The sequence below is a fragment of the Podarcis liolepis genome (genome assembly GCF_965112155.1).
Source record: "Podarcis liolepis genome assembly, chromosome: 10".
Classification (NCBI taxonomy): domain Eukaryota; kingdom Metazoa; phylum Chordata; class Lepidosauria; order Squamata; family Lacertidae; genus Podarcis; species Podarcis liolepis.
This window is the reverse complement of record NC_139562.1, coordinates 7,681,454-7,702,792: the sequence shown is the minus strand read 5'-3', so window position 1 is coordinate 7,702,792 and position 21,339 is coordinate 7,681,454. Positions and strand designations below refer to the sequence as shown.

The window sequence follows — 21,339 nt, the reverse complement described above, 5'->3', positions numbered from 1 at the left end:
AGGATTTAGTGAGCAGGGGGAACCTGTGAAAGGGAGCAGTTCAGGCTCTGAGGCTGAAGCAGAGGGGCGGGCTCAAGAGATAACTGAAGAAGCCAGGGAGTCCCTAATAAACATGGAAAAAGAAGGCTTCCAGAACACCACCTGGCTTAGCAAAGATTAAATCCCACTGACAGTCAGACTGTCTCTCCAAGATTTACCATTTGAATACAGTTATCTGGAAAAAAATTGATTTACAAGTACGTTCATCGATAGCAGGAAGTCAAGAGATATGAAATAAGGAGCCAAGCCGAAGTTGTTTAAAAAAGGCTTGAACTCCCCATGTAGAAGACGATTTGAAAATATCTTTCTATTTTTCATTCTTTGTTCTGTTTCTTTGTTCTTTTTATATTCTCTATTTTTCTTTTTAGTTTTATTTATGTATATTTGATGTACAGTGGTACCTCTGGTTACATACTTAATTCGTTCTGGAGGTCTGTCCTTAACCTGAAGCACCACTTTAGCTAATGGGGCCTCCTGCTGCTGCCGCGCGATTTCTGTTCTTATCCTGAAGCAAAGTTCTTAACCCGAGGTACTATTCCTGGGTTAGCGGAGTCTAACCTGAAGCGTATGTAACCCGAGGTACCACTGTATTCACGTGTTTGCAACTAATAAAAATAATTCAAAAGGGGGGGGAGCAGCCAGGGAGTCTCCCTCTCCTGCTGTGACAAGCTCCCTTCCCGCTTGTCTCCAAGAACCCACAGAGTAATGAGGGGAGCAGAACAGAGGCCAGAGGTGCTTGAGAAACATCTGGGAGAGGAGGAGCCTTAAGGGCGGTAGAAGGCAGGGAACTTCAGTCCTGGCAACTGCTCCAAAGGGGCAAGTCCTACTAGGAATTGTTGCTGTGACAACGAGGCTGAGTTGTATTTCATTTCCAGCTAACTTCACCAGCATGAGAGATTTTCTTCCTTTCGTGCTGACCTGAGTCTGACTCCCCGCATGGGACACATGAGCCCCCGTGAAATGTGTCCCTTTCCTTTCCATGGGTCCTGCGACCTACCCAGGCTTCTCTCCCCACAACAAGATCGCGGCAGGGAGACAACCCTCCGTTTCACGAAGCACGTTTTATTATCGATGTCGAGAGAACATAATTGTCAGTACTTGGTGACAGCACAGCACAATCACAGGCTACGGTTACCGTGTAATCAAATGCCTTATTACAATTATAATTTGCAATCAATGAACTCCCATGCAATGGAGGTTTTAGAAACATGATTCCAGCAGAGGGGGGGAAGACAGATGACCCTCCCAGTGACATAATTTTGGCAATAAATTAAACCAACATTCTCATGATTATGCAAAGGAAAAACACAATTCTTTGAGGAACGCAGCAGGAGGCGGCCAACACAGGCCCAGGGAAGGGCTGGCAGGAAAAGCAGGTTCTTTAGAGAAAATGGCAGTGTTCGGATGAAATATTCCACCTCCTCCTAAGGTCAGGGGAGGGTTCCTGCCTTGCCTTCCTGCAATCACTGGCAAGTGGGTTTCACGAGCTGCCCTCCGATGTGTGATATCTAGTGTAATGAGATTCGGGTCTTGGCCACGCTGATTGAGCTGCCGCATCCTACTGCCTTGATTTGGCCCTTCTAGATTCTCCTTCTCTCTCTCCCGCCTGCCCTGCAAATGGGCTGCTGGATTGCTCTCGAATAAAACGCCCCGTTCTGCTGCTGGAACTGGAGTTGATGAGTTGACACTTGACGCGGAGGGGCTTCTATCCTCCTCTGCCAGCCAGGCTCTGCAAGGGAACGAAAAGGAGCAAGGTGAAGTTTCAACCCCACCGCGAAGGGAAACAGTGTGCCTGAAAACAGACGGGTTAAGGGGGAGCTAATTTGAGATTTCGACAAGGACTAGAACCTCCAGACACTTTTAATATGATTTGGCATTCCTTTATTGTTACATGTGCAAGGGAACCATCCTTTGAAGATGACCCTCACCACAAACCTGGCAGATTTGATAATCAGATAACGCTAATGTGCTTTATTTTAGTTGTTTTAACCCATGTGTAGCTGTACTCATTCAAAGTGCCTACTTTATAGCTTGGTTTTTCATCTCTCAAGTTTCATCATCTTCTTTTTTGGGGGGGTGGGTTGTATGATTTTATTAAGACCTTTCATAATGCATTACAATGAAAAACAAACCAATCTAAACAAAAACAAAGAAAGAAGAATAAGAATACAAAGTCCTCATTCACAGGTAAATCTCAACTTGTCCCACAGAGAGAGAAGTGAACCTTTCTAGCTTTCACCTGCGAGGTTCCCTTTTTTCTGGGATATCTTCCCTTCCCACTCTGGCACAGGTAATTTCCATCTGTTGTTAAAACTGTTCTCTCTGTTTTATATACATTATAAAATGAAATTTAAAAAAACTTTACACCCCCCCCAACTCCCAAAAAAAGGGGCCAGAACACCATCTGACCCAATGACACACCCAAAAGGCAGGGCGGTTATTCTCCCAACAGCAGCAGCCCCACTCCACCTGCCCCCACGGCAGAATCTGAGCCCAGCTGCATGCCACCAGGAGGCTGCAGGTGTCACGGTTCGGTTCACGGGCAATCGAAGTCCCGGCAGGGGACGTCAGGACTGGGGGCAAGATGGCGGGGTGGGAGCAGGAACGGGGGTCCAGAAGCCAGGAGTCAAGAAGCCAAGGGTCAGGAAGCAAGGAGGCACCAAGTCAGGGGTCCGAGGATCAAGAAGCAGGGAGTCAAGAAGCCGAGGTTCAAGGATCAGGAAGCAAGAGGCCAAATGCAGCAAGGCAGAAAGCATGTTGCTGTGGCAAAGAGCCGAAGGGAAATGCTGACCTTATATCCCTTCCCGGCTCTTGCCACCAGGTGCTGTGAGTTACCATTCGGCCTGTGTGGCCGCGCCTTGCCTCTTCAGAACGAACTTAGGAAGGCCCCAGTCCTGCAAAGTCCTACTGGTCACAGGGCCTGGCTCCTGCACGCACACCTGACAGCAGGTGAGATGGCTGCAGACCAAAAGAGCTGCAGGTGGCTCAGACAAGTGAGCTGGAAGGCCCCCTCCCAAGGACTGCAAAGGAAGGCAACCCATGGTCCCATTCAGAGAGCCCTCACCAGCATCACCCTTTTGAAGTATCCTTTAAGCATCCTGAATGCAAAGTGAGAAGGTTGGGAGACCAAACTGCCTATGTGTCACCTCGCAGGTGGGGAGGCAGGCAACATACTTTTTGCCTCTCTTTAAGTGAGGGAAGGCAGGTGACCATTGCTTGGGGCTCCAGCCATATGCAACACAACTGGGCTCTGTGTCTGGTAGGAAAGTCCTGGGCAAGTGTTCCCTTCACCTCCTAGAGAGCCAGTGTGGTGTAGTGGTTAAGAGCGGTAGTCTCGTAATCTGGGGAACCAGGTTCGCTTCCCCTCTCCTCCACATGCAGCTGCTGGGTGACCTTGGGCCAGTCACACTTCTCTGAAGTCTCTCAGCCTCAGTTGCCTCACAGAGTGTTTGTTGTGGGGGAGGAAGGGAAAGGAGAATGTTAGCCGCTTTGAGACTCCTTATGGTAGTGATAAAGCAGAATATCAAATCCAAACTCTTCTTCTTCTCTTCTTCTCTTTCTGTTGCCTCCTTATTCTTACCCGCTTCCAAACCCTCCACAAAGCCACTACTGCAGTGAAGCTGCTGTCTTAACTGACACCCCCAAAACTGATACTTGACTGCAATGAAGTCTAAAATGTCAAGATTCATCCCTCGTTACCCCCCTTCTCCCACCCCTCTGTTTGGTACACTTGGTGCTCCCCTCCTTTTGTTGAAATGTAGACTGTATGCTCCCTGGGGCAGGAACCTTTTCTTCCTCCCTCCCTTTGTTGTTGTTGCTGCTGCTTACTCTGCAAAGCTCAATGTGCCTTAAGGGTGCTATTTCAAATAACAAACAGCAGCAATATTGCAACGATCCCAACAACCTTTTTTTTGCGATCTATATGAAAATCAACACCTGCCACTCAATCTTGAGAAACAGCACTGCCAGCAGAACAGGGGGGAGCGCCGACGTGCGGAGACCAGACACGTCCCCTTGGCAAACACACTTTGCGCGAAAGCAGCTTGCACCTGTGATGAAAATCGGCAGCCGCGCCACATTTCCCAATCTTTTAGCCTACGTCTAAGGGCTTGGTGAGTTCCCAACTGCCCCTAAGTGCAGATTGAGCAGATGAGACCAAACATGCTGTGGAGCAGGCATGTCCAAAGTCCATTTTCGGGGGCATAATCCGGTCCGCCGGTCAGTTTAATCCGGCGCCTGTGGCAGTTTATTTTCAGGGGTAAAATCCTAAAAAAACCTCACCAACTTCAATCCTAAAAAGGTCAACAACTTTGGCTGGCCCTTTGGCCCTTCACTTCATCAAATCTGGCCCTCTTTAAAAAAAAGTTTGGACACCCATTTTATGCTTAATCTTCTGATCACACTTGGCATTGATAAATGGTACCAGCGTCCCTCTGGCATTGATAGGCAGGCAACCCGGGAAGGCAGCCCATCTAGGAGAAGGAAACTCTGATCCTCAACCTCCACTGCCAGAGAGCCCGTGTGGTGTAGTGGTTAAGAGCGGTGGACTCGTAATCTGGTGAACCAGGTTCGCGTCCCCGCTCCTCCACATGCAGCTGCTGGGTGACCTTGGGCTAGTCACACTTCTCTGAAGTCTCTCAGCCCCACTCACCTCACAGAGTGTTTGTTGTGGGGGAGGAAGGGAAAGGAGAATGTTAGCCGCTTTGAGACTCCTTCGGGTAGTGATAAAGCGGAATATCAAATCCAAACTCTTCTTCTTCTTCTTCCTTGCAGGATATCTTTGGGAGAAGAAAAGGCTAAGGAGTAAGCCCTACACATATCCAGAGTGGAGTGCCCAAGAGGGTTGGATGGCGCCTGGTACGCCTCCTTCCAGCAACTCCTGCAGCCAAGCTGATGCCAAACCTATTGCTCTCCTTTCCTTTCCATCACATCATCAAGGCCAAGAGGAGGATCTTGTTGCCTGCCTTGCAGCCCAAGACCTCCAGGCGCACTGGCCAGGCTTGCGTCCCAGGGAGCTCACTTTGCTGCTGCTAATACAGCGGTTTGACTTCAGCCCACGCTGGCACCCTCCTTCGTCTCTCGAGACAGACGGATGCCAACGACAAGAGCTCCTCTTCACATTGCCATTGTGGTGCAGAGGCTCCTGAAGTGGGGTACAAGCGTATTTCCCCTCCTGATGTTCTTGCAAGGCATTTTCTTCCCACCTGTGATGATGGCACAGTGCTGCAGGGTCCTGGGTTTATACAGAGTGCATGTTTGTGTGCATTTTATTCTGCGCTAGCTTGTTTCTCCCATTCATATAACCTTGATGGTTTCTTCCTTGCAACAGGAAGGCATCTTCTGCAAGAGAATCTTATTATGAAAAGCCTGGCTACACGTTACTCTCGTGGTATGAAGAGTGTGAACTGGGCTCTGACTATTAAAAAACCTGAAGTTCCCTGGAGAAAGGCAGGGTAACCTATAAGAGCTTGCAGGAAGACAGGAGCCATTGGTGATCTTTCTCCCTCTTGTCTAGGTCTCCACTCCTCTCCCCAAAGACAGCTAGCCCCTCAAGGAGCTATGCAGGGAGAAAGAGGGCCAGAACCTTCTCTCTAGTTTTCTCCACCTGCCTCCAGGGAACCTTCAGAAATCTCAGCAGCTAAAGCCTGGCTTATGCTTGGATACTTTCCGTGTGATGAATGCAACACCTAGCCAGCCTCTTAACATTCAACACTGCATAAATTTAAACACTGCATAAATTAACATATTTCAGGGGCAAAGTGGGGGGTGGGGTGAGGAGTGCCACAACTTGAAAAGCAGAACCCCGCTACTTCGCTCTGGGAATCTGCCAGGTGAGGCAGGAAAATACAGGTGGCTGCCCATCACACAGATTGCTGACAGATGAAAACAAAACACAAAACACCATTTCCACTGTAAGGAGAGGGAGGGAAACAACCACCCACATTTCCACTGCAAGAGATGCCCTGTATGACACAGAGAAGATTGAGTTGGGTACGCAGGGGGTTCCATTCTGTGTTTTTGAAGCAGCAGCAGCTACACCTGCAACATTTTGGATTAATTGCTCAGAAAACTTGCTAATTGTTGGACATTTCCCTTGGTTAAAAACAATCTCTCTCGCATGTGCGCCAAATTATTCACTGCAATGACTTCAATCAGAACAGCAGGCGCAGGACTTTCAGGCAGAAAAGCAAAATTGTCTGTGCCTCCTCAGCATACTTTTTAGCTGCTTAGATAAAGGACAATATTATAGCAACGATCAAGGCAAACAATTCTGAGCACTAGGAGTTTGGCTGATGGAGGGGAATATATTCCCTCCCACCCCCCAATAGCTCTCAATATATTCCAAGAATGAAGCTGATGAACCTGAGCTGGAAAATATAGAGCGAAAAATATGGTATATATATATGAGACACACCAGACCATAAGACACACCTAGTTTTTGGAGAAGGAAAACAAGAAAAAAAAAATTCTGAATCCCAGAAGCCAGAACAGCAAGAGGGATCGCTGCGCAGTGAAAGCAGCGATCCCTCTTGCTGTTCTGGCTTCTGTGATAGCTGTGCAGCCTGCATTCGCTCCATAAGACGTACACACATTTCCCCTTACTTTTTAGGAGGGAAAAAGTGAGTCTTATAGAGCAAAAAATACGGTATTTTTGGTGGGAGTTGGTCATGGTGGTGAGAGGCACTAGGACAGGGGTCAGCAAGGCTTACCTTGCCTGGGCTGGTTTACTCCAGCGGAGATCCCTCCGTGGGCCGGATCGCGCGCATACCTACCCAAGATTTCCGGAGTCTGCACCTGTGCAGGTGCAATTTCCGGCATCGTGGAAGCGAGCCCCCGTGCCGTGCTGGTTTAGCGCAGCGCGTGGGGAATCCCTGAGCGGATGGCTCGGTTTGTGGGCAGCTCATGGGCCAGTTAAATGACCTCCATGGGCCTTAGGTTGCCAAGCCCTGCACTAGGAGCAAGAGCGCATCTGGTTGCTTAAGAAACTGGCACGGTGCATGTGACAAGACCAACTGGCTACATCCCTGCTCAATGCAACCAAGCTAGCTGTCAGACCAGAGGCTTATCTAGTCCAGCAACCTGTTCTCACAGTGGCCAACCGGATGCTTATGGGAAAAACAGAAGAAAGACATGTGGCAGTGAGTTCCACAGTTTAACTAAGCACTGCATGGAGAAGCATTTTCTGTTCTGATCCAACAGTCAGCACCATTGAATGTCCACGAGTTCCAGTGTTATGACAGAGGGAGAAAAGCTTACTGATATGTTCCCCCCCCCCTTCAAGATCCCATTCTTGCTGTAAGTGCGCATAAACGCTGATTGCCGCCGGCCGCCACTGCCTTGCCTTGATAAACATGGTCACGATAAACAACTGTCGTCATCGGAAGCCTGCTCTGGTGGAGGGGAGGAATATATCAATAATATGCTTCGCTTTATCAAACTGCCTTGAGAGAACTTCAGATAAAGATTTAACTCGAGATACAGCCAAGTGTCAAAGCCCTCAATATTAGCAGCTCCACGAGGTTTTTCTAAGGGAGAGATGGAGTCGGGAGATTACCGAGTGCGAAATACGGAGTGTGCAGATGACAAGACGAGCCGATTGCAATCGAGGCAGGAAGGAAAGAGGAGTCAATAAATTCAATTTATGAGCAGCACAAAAAGAGTCTTCGGCTGCCGTGCTGGTGGGAGGCATCGCTACCTGGATTTCAGATTCCCTCCTGTGTCTGCTTCTCGGCGTTATTGAGCCGGTTTCCAAACACAGTTTTTGTTGCTGCTGTGCTGTTCTTCTTCTTCAGTAGCCGATTTCGGATTGGCTTCTTCGTCCCCTGATTTCCCTCTTCTCGGCTTATTCATCCCCTCGCATGCATCTGTCTGTGTTAATCACAGTCTGGTTTTCATACAGCCTTTTTCGGAGCAGCTTCAAAGCCAACTATTTGTTTAGATTCTTCAGTCATCAGCAACTTAAAGGGGGGGGGGAATTGCACCCCCACCTACGGCCCACAAGGACTACAAAAACATCCTCCCTTGGGATGTAGGAGTAAAAATATAGCTCCCTCTAAGCCTTTCCAATAGCATGATAAAAGCGCTTTCTGTTCCCATATGGGCACATCCAAACATATATGAGCATGGTTTTAACTGCTATCGCTGCTCTCAAAGGACTCTAGGAAACACCATTTTGGTAGGGTCTTAGGGACCCCCAGCCTCCTCCCAACCTGCCCAGGATTCCAGACCACCTGTTTTAACGTGCACCGTAAGCTGTGTTCTGTATATCCATATCCTAGAAAAGGTTCATGAGAGTGGAGTGAAACCCCACTAACAGTTAGAGGGCCATCAAAACTTAACAACTGTCTGCATCAGGGAGGAAGTGTGGTACTGGGGTGCTGATGTTCTTCCAGAAGGCACAGCAGCGATAGTATGCGATGCTACTCTGGACGCTCAGCAAATATGCAGATGACAGCCATGACTCCACCTCCTATTCCTGCCGTTTCGGAAAGTTTGACGATAATGTCTAACTTTATGTTGCTTTCATCATGCTGCAATAATGATATTTCTTTATGCTCTCTCTCCATTGGTTTATGTTGTTTATTAATAAAACAATTTTTTAATAAAAAAAAAAAAAGAGCAGCAACAGATTTTGGAACTGTTGGGGCATTGTTGCCAAGTAAGGAAAATGCTTCGTTGTCTGTCTACAGGAGGACTTCTGTGGCATGGGGCTGTACATTTTTTTTGGGGGGGGGGGAATGAAGCACAAAATGAACCTTTGCTAAGGCGTTAGGTAGGCAATTGGACCTCTTCTTCTTCTTCTTTGGTGATCACTCGTAGCCGAGTAAGATTGTCTTCCATAAACACGGTTTTAACAATGAGTCCGTAAGTGGCTGTGGAGGCCAATTCTGGATCCACACGTCCTTCCACAGTGGGGACATTGGTTCCTGGGTGGGAGTTGATCACGGTGTGGATTTGCCAGGCGTGCCTTCCTCTTAGCACGTCTCTCCCTTGCGTCCTGAGTATGAGTGTCTTCAAAGCCCATGACACCTTTGTTAAAGGCTGTTCTCCAACTGGAGCGCTCGCAGGCCAGTGTTTCCCAGTTGTCAGTGTTTATACTACATTTTTTAAGATTTGCCTTGAGACAGCCTTTAAACCTCTTTTGTTGACCACCAGCATTACGCTTTCCATTTTTAAGTTCGGAATAGAGTAGTTGCTTTGGAAGACGATCATCAGGCATCCACACAACATGACCAATCCAATGAAGATGATGTTGAAGAATCATTGCTTCAACACTGGTGATCTTTGCTTCTTCCAGTACACTGGCATTAGTTCGCCTGTCTTCCCAAGTCAGTGATGTCACAGGTATTATCTGAACTGGGTGGGCAATCTCTGGGCATAAGCCTAGTTGGACCTGCGAGGTCTCCCCGTTTAGCCTGCAACTCTGTTTCAGCCAAGCCACACCCATGTGCCCTATGCATGGCATTATATATATGACACCAGGTGCGGGGGCAGGTGAAAACCTGGCTCAGCCAAAAGGGGGTTTGCAGGCACTGCCAACCAGGTGATCGGCAGTGCGTGCAACACCGTATGCAAGCCAATCTGAAAGGGGTTCCCTAAGACCAAACCATCAGCTGACTGTCTGGGTTTTCCTAAGCTCCTTTCAAAGCGCTGTCCTGTGGAATGCTTTGAAAGAAGTCCTGAAAGTGCAGGGCAAAAAAGGTATCACTGTGGCGTCAGGTGACTTGGCCCACCCACCTGTCAAACTTGGCCCGCAAGGGGTGGGGGACATAACCATCTGGCTGGCCCACCAAACAGATGCAGTTCTTCATCCTTGATGTGTAAGGAAGATAGCGCAGGCCACATGGCAGCCTCAATAGTTCTACAGATGTCATAGACCTTGGTGTGGGGGGAGAACTTGAATTTTTATAGCAAAACCAAATTGCTGTTTGGTTGCTGTGTGGTGGGGGGAAACAGAGGCGCGACTCACAGGGAAGATATCCAAATCCTTTGCAACAGAAGTTATGTGGCAATTTCTCAAAAAACCTGAATTGCTTGTACAGTCATACCTCGGGCTGAAGTAGCTTCGGGTTGAGCATTTTCGGGTTGCGCTCCGTGGCGACCCGGAAGTAACAGAGCGCATTACTTCCGGGTTTCGCCACTCGCGCATGCGCAGACACTCAAAATGACACCATGCGCATGCGCAGAAGCGGCGAATCACGACCCGTGCATGCGTAGACGCTGGTTGCGTTCGCTTCAGGATGCGAACGGGGCTCCAGAACGGATCCTGTTCGCACCCAGAGGTACCACTGTACATCGTGAAAGCCAGCATGCTGGACCCAGGGGTGAAACCAGAAAGTTAACTCAGGATAGCGAAAGGATGATTGTCCGAGTGGTGGAGAGAATTAAGCATAGCCAAAATTCTAGGTTCTTATCTGAGTTGCACACCATAGACACTGAGGTATCCCATATAATTTGATGGTGGAAGTGGAAACTGAGGTCAATTTGAGCAGTGAGGACCAGTGGAACCCAGACAAACAAGATCTGATTTTGAGCAGGGCAACGGTGGTTGGTGATTTGAGTATCGGGATTATATAGCTTCCTCCGTTCTTCCCCGGCAAGCTCAGACTTTGTAGGCTTGAGTTGAGATAAGAGAACAGAGGAGGCCTTGGTGCTGCTTCCACTCTCTGCCACCAGCTGAATCAGAATAGCAGGAGTGCCGTGAGGGGCTACTATACTGGAAGAACAAGCGTGAAACTCGGAGGCGACAGCGAGGGAGCAAGCAGGACACAGGGCAGGCAACGGGGAGCAGGCAACAATCATGTATCTATAAAGATGCCGTAATTGGCCCTTTCCATCTCTCAGTTCCATGCATACGGTCTACGCCAGATTACTGTGTTCTCTTGAGAGACTCCACAAAGTAAACTTGGCAAGCTGCCTTGACAACCATTATAAACTGGCGTGTCCCTGGATTTGCAGACATGCAAAGCAAGCAAACGATAGCCATACAAGCTAGAGCGTGGCTTCTGGCCCTGCCGGTCCACCGGGGACGCTCTCTGAAAGAGAGCGGGCCAACTTGGTGGAAATGGAATTATAACAGGAGCAGAAGAGGATAATTTATAAAGCACCACCAGAAGCAAGCCAAGAGGATGTGTGCAACTGCCTTTGCTGGCAACGTTCGCCGCGGAGCCGCTGGATGCATTCCAGCAAAAAGTTCAGAGCTTTGCTGAAATAAATGGGAACTGAGTAAGAGCAATGCTACCAAAAGAAAAGACAAGACAAGACACTTTCCTCTAATTCGGCGGTTCTCAACCTGTGGGTCCCCAGATGTTGTTGACTACAAACTGAAGGGTTTGCCCTTAGCTTAGCTGGAACAGGCAAAGCAGACGCAATGCTTGAAAAGCCGAAGAACATCCAAAAATAGGTAGAGTGGTATTACTGGGGCAAGGAAGGAGGTTATATCTAGCAAGGAGGGTGCCAGGCGATGCTGTATAGATTTGACAAAATGTGAAGAATCTCTACTTGCAACAGCGTGATTCAAGGCCGGCTAGAAGCAGCGAAAGGCGGGGGAGGATTTAAATGCATTTCAAATGCAGACATGGATCCAAAGCCTCAGCGACTGCAACTAAGCTCACCCGCCGTCAGTTTAAGCAAGGTATATGGAGAGAACGACAAAGAAACTCTATGAATTGAAAGCAAATCTGAGGAAGAGAAATCCAATATTAGATGGGGGGGCGGGAATTCCTTCCAGTAGTGCATTAGAGACCAACTAAGTTTGTTATTGGTATGAGCTTTCGTGTGCATGCAGACTTCTTCAGATACACTGAAACAGAAGTCACCAGACCCTTATATATAGTGAGAGGGTGAGAAGGGGTATTACTCAGAAGGGTGGTGGGAATGGGTGATTGGCTGATAGGTGTGGTAAACCTGTTGACGACAGCCAATCACCCATTCCCACCACCCCTCTGAGTAATACCCCTCCTAGTAAAAGGTAAAGGGACCCCTGACCATTAGGTCCAGTCATGGCCGACTCTGGGGTTGCAGCGCTCATCTCGCTTTACTGGCCAAGGGAGCCAGCGTACAGCTTCCGGGTCACGTGGCCAGCATGACTAAGCTGCTTCTGGCGAACCAGAGCAGCGCACGGAAACGCCATTTACCTTCCCGTCGGAGCGGTACCTATTTATCTACCTGCACTTGATGTGCTTTCGAACTGCTAGGTTGGCAGGAGCAGGGACCGAGCAACGGGAGCTCACCCCATCGCAGGGATTTAAACAGCCAACCTTCTGATCGGCAAGCCCTAGGCTCTGTGGTTTAACCCATAGCACCACCCATGTCCCAATACCCTTCCTACCCTCTCACTATTTATAAGGGTCTGGTGACTTCTTTTTCAGTGTATCTGAAGAAGTGTGCATGCACACGAAAGCTCATACCAATAACAAACTTAGTTGGTCTCTAAGGTCCTACTGGAAGGATTTTTTTTAAATTTTGTTTCGACTACGGCAGACCAACACGGCTACCTATCTGTAACCAATATTAGATTGTTCACAATGCTAAGTGTTAACACAATACCGTAGAAATAAATGGAACAGGATCGGCCGGATAATAATAATAATAATAATAATAATAATAATAATAATAATAATAATAATAATTTATTATTTATACCCCGCCCATCTGGCTGGGTTTCCCCAGCCACTCTGGGCGGCTTCCAAAAGAATATTAAAATACTGTGATGCATCAAACATTAAAAGCTTCCCTAAACAGGGCTGCCTTCAGATGTCTTCTAAAAGTCTGGTAGTTGTTCTCTTTGACATCTGGTGGGAGGGCGTTCCACAGGGAGGGCGCCACTACCGAGAAGGCCCTCTGCCTGGTTCCCTGTAACTTGGCTTCTCGCAGTGAGGGAACCGCCAGAAGGCCCTCGGTGCTGGACCTCAGTGTCCGGGTAGAACGATGGAGGTGGAGACGCTTCTTCAGGTATACTGGGCTGAGGCCGTTTAGGGCTTTCAAGGTCAGCACCAACACTTTGAATTGTGCTCGGAAACGTACTGGGAGCCAATGTAGGTCTTTCAAGACCGGTGTTATATGGTCTCGGCGGCCTAGACCACACCATGAAATAATGAAAAAGAAGTGCAGAGAATGGCGACGACCTTGCAAAATGGTCTAAGGCAGGAAACTGCCCAGAAGGAGCTCCACAGAGGTCTCGCCGTTTCCCTGCCCCCTCCACCTGCTTTTTGGGACTCACCTGCTTGGCCTGGTTGACACACTTCAAGTACTCGCTGGCCAGAACTGAGCAGCTCAGCGTCTGCTGGGAGTTTTCCTGGTAGCACTGGAAGATTTTGCTCTGCAAGTCAGCACACACAGGGCGAGACTCGTATCGCCTGCAACGGGGGGGGGGGGGGAGGGAGGGGAGATAAGATGGAGGAGGAGGAGGAGGAGGAAGAAGAAGATAGGTATTGAATGGCTGCTTTCATACTAATTTATATGAAACAATGTATTATTATATAGAATATTTTGCTGGCAGAAAGTAGGTTCTTTGTATTCTTAATTATATGATCAAGATTCATACAGACTAAAGGTCCATCCAGTCCAGAACTCTGTTTCAATAATTGCCACCCTCATGCCCTGAACCCTTCCCTGTTGCTTGATATCAGAAGATATTGTAGGCGTACTCTTGGAAATCAGATGAGGCTGTTAGCTTCCCCCCACCTGCCAGCTTATCAACGTACCACAAATGACTACCGTGGCTTCATGTGGGCTAGTACATTTTTGGGGTGGGGTAGGAACATATATGGACTTATTTCCAAAGCTAGTTTCATACAATATCCAAAAGAACCATTCATTCATTCATTCATTCCCTTCACCCCAAGGTCCCAAGACAGGCATAGCCCAAGGAAGTAACACATGCAACATTAAAAGAAAACAGTAGACACAGCGCAATCGCAGAGCATTTGTTCTCCCAAGAATTAATGAACGGGAACCAAGATTTCTCAAGTACTCAGTGTATATTGCCAGCCTTCCCTAATCCATGCAACACAATACGTTTTGGCAGTTCAGCTGGTTTCCACAGTTCGCCCAGCCAGTCTTTCTACAACAGATTTACAATCAGCATTTCCAATGTTGACAGATCCAAGATTAACTCAGTACGCTCCCTCCGCCTTACAATCCGTCTTAGGAACCTACCTCGACATTTACTAGATTCGCAGCACTTATGTAGTCACTCGTGGTTTGGGTTACCTGGCTTGCCTCTCTCCAAAGGTCTCCCATCATCATCATCTTTTAGAAATTATGCTGGTGCAGATTTACATAGAAATAGCGGCTTTTTACCAGCCGACATCTGCGCCGTCCAGCTGCATAGATGCTACACAATCCTACGAAATTAGGCATCAACCTTTCTTCCTGTTGTCCTCACTATAGCAGAAGTGGGAACTGAAAGTGCCCCATGGGCCAGATCCTCAGTTTCCCCCTCTGCAGGCCACCCACCTGTTCAAAGGGGCATTGAATAACAGAAGCAACTACAAGCCAGGCACGTGCGCGTGCGCACACACACATACAAACACACGGTCCCTCTGCCATCATCACTCTCCAGCACCCACCACCAGACTTGAGAAGTGGTTGTTTCTGCTGTTTGGTAAATGGAAACCACGCAGCATTTGAAATACACCTCATTCCTCTCTTTTGAAAATCAATATGTGAACACACACGTTTCCCCCATAAATCCAATATCCAGCTCAATCATATCTTCCACATAGTATCATTTTAAGTAGAACATGGTGAGAGAGAGACGCTCATCTGTGAGTGTGTCCTGCAATGAATATTTTTATGCTCCTTATTTCGGATTGGTTTGGGAATAACCATATTTTAACAAAAAGGATGAAAGTGAGATGCAAAGCAGTCAACTGCTCCTTAGGAGGGCTCGGTTCTTGGCAGCCTTGCAAGATGTAGAAGCAAAAAAGAAACCAGAGGGTGACTGCTAAATCTCCTTCATTTTACAGCACACGCCAGATTAAAAAAAAACCACCCATCTCTCCGGCGCTCTTGATCATTATGCTGTTCCACTGCAAAATGTTGGGAAGCCAAATTAAAAATCCAGCCTAGTGGCCCTGCTCTGTAGGCTCCAAAAGTTGAGACTTCTGTAGATACTTGAGGCCAAGAGGCTTTCATAGACTCATTAAGTTGGAAGGGACCACAACGGTCATCTAGTCCAACCCCCTGCAATGCAGGAATCTTTTTTGTCCAATGTGGAGCTCAAACCCACAAGATTTAAGAGTCTCATGCTCTACCAACGACGTGATCTTCCATGTACAAATGTGCTCTTGGTAGCTGCTCCTGCTGTCAACAAGTATTTTTACAGGGGGACCCTGGTAAAGCTAATGCTCTGAATGTGGAAGATCCTGGGTTTAATTTCCTTTAAAAAAAAAAAGATTCATGTAGCAGCAGATGATAGGAAATACCCCTCCCTCCCTGAAACCCCAAAGAGCTGCTGATGGACAAGCCAGGATAAAGGCAGCTTCCTGCATTCCACATCACATCGTGTGTCACCCCTAAATGTTCAATATCCAAAGACCTCATATTGAGAGAGCGGCTTCCCTAAGGAGATGCAGGCCGCTGCCAATGGAGAGGCAAACGTCTGCCTGGATAGCCCTCCACCACTTTGGATACAGGATGTGACCGAGTCAGGAGGCACAATCCAAAGTGCACCCCTATGTCAACTGCAGAACTGATCTCCACATTGCATTTCCTAGTCAAAAAGTTGGTCTTTCTGTCTGGAGAGACAGGGTGTGGTGTGTGACACTGCTATGCCAACTGCTTCCTCACCAACTTGCGACCTTCAGGATTTGAGCTAAAGAAAGGAATTCTCCCCGTATTAGCACATTCATCTACTATGCTTGCAAGGGTTGGGGGGAGAAAGAGCAAACTCACAAGGAGTGGGTAGCACAATGTGCGGTGCTGCTGGAAGCAGACTTTTGTGGACTGTCAAGGCCAGGAGCCAGAGTAGTGTCCAGAGTTGGTTTACTTGTGACAGGTAGTTATAACCCACTGTCAGGGAACTGCCATCAGCTCAGAGGCCAGCGATAGAAGGGCAGTTTTGTTACAGGGAGCCTCCGAAAATCTTGCGAAGCAGTTCCTCTTCCGGCGAGGAGGAAAGCCCCACCTCCAGTTGAGAGTAGGTGCAAGGACCAGAGGACGCTAGTAAGAGCCTTAACACGGAGCCTGAGCAAGCCGGAAAGGAGGGAAGCACGCCCTTGCCATCGCCCATCATGCGCAGTAGTCTGAGGTGCAGGGAGGGGCGGAAAAGGCTGGGGGTGACGAAACTTTTATGTTGGGGGAGGTACAAAAACAGACCACTCCCGGATTCTGCTAGCGACTGAGCCAGACATGAACTCATGAGCTCTTCACTGTAAATAGCTTGCACCAAAATAAAGCCTGGAAAAGACAGGTCGGAGTCCTGCCTGGTTACTCTCGAGCAACCGCAACAGCACCTGACACCCACCTTTTAGGACAAAGGCCTCCCAGGTGTGCTTCCTCAGAGAGCCTCTTAGGGAACCTCGGGACACGAGTCACTGAAAGGACCCACTTGCCCCCATAGCTCTTCTTCTGAGTGAGCAGAGATGGGCCTGAGCTGAGCACCACCCTCCTTAATTGTGTCCTCAGAAGTCGACTGTGTCACAATATGAGAAGTGATGCTGCAGCTTCCGTGACTGATAACCGTGAAGGCTACAGCTGCATCCACCCCCCCCCCCCTTGAAAAAGCTTGGAGGGACACAGCATGCACATGCTTCGTATGACTTATGACTCACCACTCTCATGATTCACCACTTCTAATGAAACCTAATGGAAGCCCAGCTGCGGACTGCTAATAGGGTTTGTTTGGAGAGTCACTGCAAGCAAAGCAATTAACCTAAACTTAGAACAGCTCCTGAACTGTTCAGATGAGGTAATTCCGATGGCAAGGCTTTGCTCCCTTAGCAAAAGCATCCTCAATGCGCAGGACAGTTCAAATTGAGAGTGGCAGACACGCGGCCTCTCAAAATTCTCCACTCTATCATCCAGTTTATCAGGAGGAGAAATTCTCCCAGCAGCTTCTTGTAGGAGGTGGGCTCTCCATTCGTAGAAAAAGTAGGACTGCTCCATTCCCCTTTTTTTTCTGTTTTTGCTGCCACAGCAAGTGCTGCATAGGCAGCTGCCTTAAACAGACTCAAGATGTTCTGATCTTAGGATCTTCCTTGACAAACAGAATCATGGAACTGTGGGGTTGGAAGAGACTCCGAGAGTCATCTAGTCCAAACCCCTGCAATGCAGGAATCTAACCAAAGCATCCATGACAGGAGCTGTCAGGTGGTGAAGTGGTTGCTCACGAAGAACCAGGCAGGACTCTGACCTGCCTTTTGCAGGTTTGTATTTGTGCAAACTATTTACAGTGCAGAACTACAAAGTTCATGTCCATCTTAAGTCACTTGCAGATTCCGGGAGTGGCCCCTTCCGGTTTCTCCCTCAGCATAAGAACTTAGACATCCCAAATCTCCGCCTCCCCTCCTTACGTTTCACCCGTCTGCACAAACTGGACGACGGAAATGGTGTGCCTGCTTCCTGGCCGGCCGGGCTAGGTGAGGTGCTTGGGCTCTCAGTAGCATCTTCGAGCCCTCCCCTTGCTCGGCTTCCCCCTTCCCCCTCTGCTCCACTGGAGGTGTGGCTTACCCCATCATTGGACGAGGAGCTGCTCCTCAAAAGCGCTGGACAAGGAGCTGCTCCTCAGAAGCATCGGAGGCTCTCTATATCCCACTGCCTCCCTCCGCTGTTCCGATGGCAGTCCCCTGACAGGAGCCATCCAACCATGTGTCTGTGTGATGGCCTGGGATTTGGACTCAGAGGCTGAACCTGAGGAATCCCAGCCTGCACAGGAGTCCCCGCCTCCAGAACCAGCTGAGCCGGGGCTGGGGCCTGAGCCTGAAGGGTCCTCACCTGTGCTGGATCCTCAGATGCAGGCACCAACTGAGTCTGCTCTGGCCCCTGAGGTGATGGAGGACACATTGCCTGCAGGTGCTCCACTCTCAGCCCCATCAGGGGAAGGTGAGGTTGCTTCTGGGTCCGGTAACCCTCCAGCCTCTCCTGAGCTGCAGAGGCTCAGGGCAGAGAGGCGGAGGGAACTACATTCCTGCAGGAGGAGTGCTCGCCTCCAGGCCAGGAGAGGCGAGTCACCAGTGGACCAGGGCCGCCCTATGCCTCGGGGCAGATAAAAGCCAGCCAGCCCCAGTCCCAGGTTACGGGAGCAACGTTGTTGCTAGCCTGTTCCTGCCTGCACCCTGTCCGGCTCTTCTGCCAGAGTTCTTGACCCCACCTGACTCCCCGCCTTGGACCCAGCTACAGCTTTGACGGACAGCCTCCATACCGCACTCTCGACCTCGGACTGGACTCGGACCTCGCCTCTCGGGACCAGCACAGTCTGCTTTAGAAGCAAAAGGGCAAGGGAGATCTGTTGCAAAGTTAGGGGTGGAAGCTAATAGTTCAGAGAGTAGTTCAAATCATAATTGTTATGGCCAAGGCAATGTATGCCTTAGCACAGTCAAGTGGAAGAAAGGTTTTACAGAGCTTTGGAGCTCTCAAGAAGTACGTAGTGTAGGCACTTTTTGCATGTGGGTTCTCCTATCCTCCAAAGGAAACCCTGAGATGACCAAGTATCAATATGTCTGGCTGTGTAAATGGGATCACTTCCTTAGCAGACAATGCACTATATTAGCCTACTAGAAAGAAGCCCTGGCTGCATATTGAACAATTCCATTTGTTATGCTCCCCTAATGCGCCGTTTACCCATTTGGAAAAAGGCCAAGCGGGATTAACTGCCTAGCATGAGCTAGCGACAAAATGTGCAGTAAAGTATCCTCCAGTCTAGAGATTTTGCCTATACCTGTACAATACAACACAACAACATATCCAGGTAGCTGCCCGTTCACTGCTATATTATATGCAGGCCTGTTTGAAGAAGAAGAAGAGTTTGGATTTGATATCCCGCCTTTCACTCCCTTTAAGGAGTCTCAAAGCGGCTAACATTCTCCTTTCCCTTCCTCCCCCACAACAAACACTCTGTGAGGTGAGTGGGGCTGAGAGACTTCAAAGAAGTGTGAATGGCCCAAGGTCACCCAGCAGCTTCTAGATGAGGAAGTTCTAGTATTTATTTACACCCAGCTGTATTGATAAAATAATGTCAAAGCTGCTTCCCAAAATAGGTTAAAGGTAAAGGTAAAGGGGACCCCTGACCATTAGGTCCAGTCGTGACCAACTCTGGGGTTGCGGTGCTCATCTCGCTTTACTGGCTGAGGGAGCCAGCGTGCAGCTTCCGGGTCATGTGGCCAGCATGACTAAGCCGCTTCTGGCAAACCAGAGCAGCGCACGGAAACGCCATTTACCTTCCCGCTGGAGCGGTACCTATTTATGTACTTGCACTTTGACATGCTTTCGAACTGCTAGATGGGCAGGAGCTGGGACCGAGCAACGGGAGCTCACCCCGTCGTGGGGATTCGAACCACCGACCTTCTGATCGGCAAGTCCTAGGCTCTGTGGTTTAACCCACAGCGCCACCCGCGTCCCTCAAAATAGGTTAGGATCCCACAAAGCACAGTCTGGAAACAGTTGCAACTAGGCTACTGTTTGCAAACTGGCAAAACAGATCGGTCTGCTTCTACTTCCCAATTTAACAGTAGTAACAAGCAATATGGAGAACAATGTTATGATTCCTCTTTGACCTTTCAAGCAAGCATTTCAAAACTGGATGATGATGAAACCTTTGGGCCTTTAACTGAAATGCTCTACTAGTTCCACCAAAGTGGAGAAGCACCTTCACGTATACTTTGCAAAAAAAACCAAGAACCCCGGTTTCCTAAGAGACATGGAAAGAGCTGCAATGTGTGATCATAGCACACCGGCTACATTGCTTTAATAACTGGCTTGTCAATCGAAAGCAGTCTTCTAATGCACGAGCAATATGATTTGGTGAACTGAAAATTAAATTCTGATTGACCAAGCCATTCCCCCACCCCCATCAAACTCTGAAGGTGGTCTTAAAAAATGTATAACCTGATTGTATTACTGCACACACCACTCCCATTTTGAGCAAAAACAGCTCTCCTGGGGCAGAGAGACTGTGCCAAATGGAAGGCATAGCCTTTCTTTGCAGGTTTACATAAATCTAATTTAAAATCTGTTCATTAATTTATTTTTGTAGGGCTGCTAGGCACTTTGCAACAACGTTGCAAATAGGATGATTTACTACTCGTTTAGGTGCTCTTGTTCTTTTAACAAAATCAACTCCACCCTTCCTTTCCCCCATGCCATTGAGAACACCCACTGGCCTTCAGTGTGACCAGCTCTTGACTGACTGACTAACCATCCAAAATATATCCAGCGAAGTCTTCTCCATCCACAATTCCTGCCCCTCATACATTGAACCTCGCATGCAACCTTATGATTTACCTTCTGGCATTCCTTAGTCTTTCTTTTTCATTTTGGACTCAGTTATCCATGGAGGTGCAGGTCAGTTCTGTGTCTAGGGCAGCTGTCTACCAGGTCCACCTGGTACGCAGGCTGAGACCCTACCTGCCTGTGGACTGTCTTGCCAGAGTGGTGCATGCTCTAGTTATCTCCCGCTTGGACTACTGCAATGCGCTCTACATGGGGCTACCTTTGAAGGTGACCCGGAAACTGCAATTAATCCAGAATGCGGCAGCTAGACTGGTGACTGGGAGCGGCCGCCGGGACCACATAACACCAGTTTTGAGAGATCTGCACTGGCTCCCAGTACATTTCCGAGCACAATTCAAAGTGTTGGTGCTGACCTTGAAAGCCCTAAACGGCCTCGGTCCTGTATACCTGAAGGAGCGTCTCCACCCCCATTGTTCAGGCCGGACACTGAGATCCAGCGCCGAGGGCCTTCTGGCGGTTCCCTCACTGCGAGAAGCCAAGTTACAGGGAACCAGGCAGAGGGCCTTCTCGGTGGTGGCGCCTGCCCTGTGGAACGCCCTCCCTTCAGATGTGAAGGAAATAAGCAGCTATCCTATCTTTAAAAGACATCTGAAGGCAGCCCTGTTCAGGGAAGTTTTTAATATTTAACGCTGTATTGTTTTTAACATTTGATTGGGAGCCGCCCAGAGTGGCTGGGGAAACTCAGCCAGGTGGGTGGGGTATAAATAATAAATTATTATTATTATTATTATTATTATTATTATTATTATTATTATTATTATTATTTCTTAGCATCTGACTTTTAACTTGTTTATAAATGCTCTGGAGTTTGGAGCAAGCAGTGAACTGGCTAAGTTTGAATTATGA

General features: G+C 48.5%; 1 protein-coding gene across 1 annotated transcript in view; it reads right to left on the bottom strand.

The window, feature by feature from the left end:
* Positions 1–1,081: 1,081 nt before the first annotated feature.
* CHCHD3 (coiled-coil-helix-coiled-coil-helix domain containing 3) overlaps positions 1,082–21,339 on the bottom strand; it is a 213,968-nt gene continuing 193,710 nt past the window's right edge. Inside the window, exons 7-8 of the mRNA XM_083461611.1 lie at positions 13,262–13,397; positions 1,082–1,768 (exon numbers count right to left, since the gene is read on the bottom strand). Of these exons, the coding sequence (XP_083317737.1) occupies positions 1,745–1,768; positions 13,262–13,397 (160 nt within the window). The 3' untranslated portion in view covers positions 1,082–1,744. The remainder of the gene's footprint in view (positions 1,769–13,261; positions 13,398–21,339) is intronic.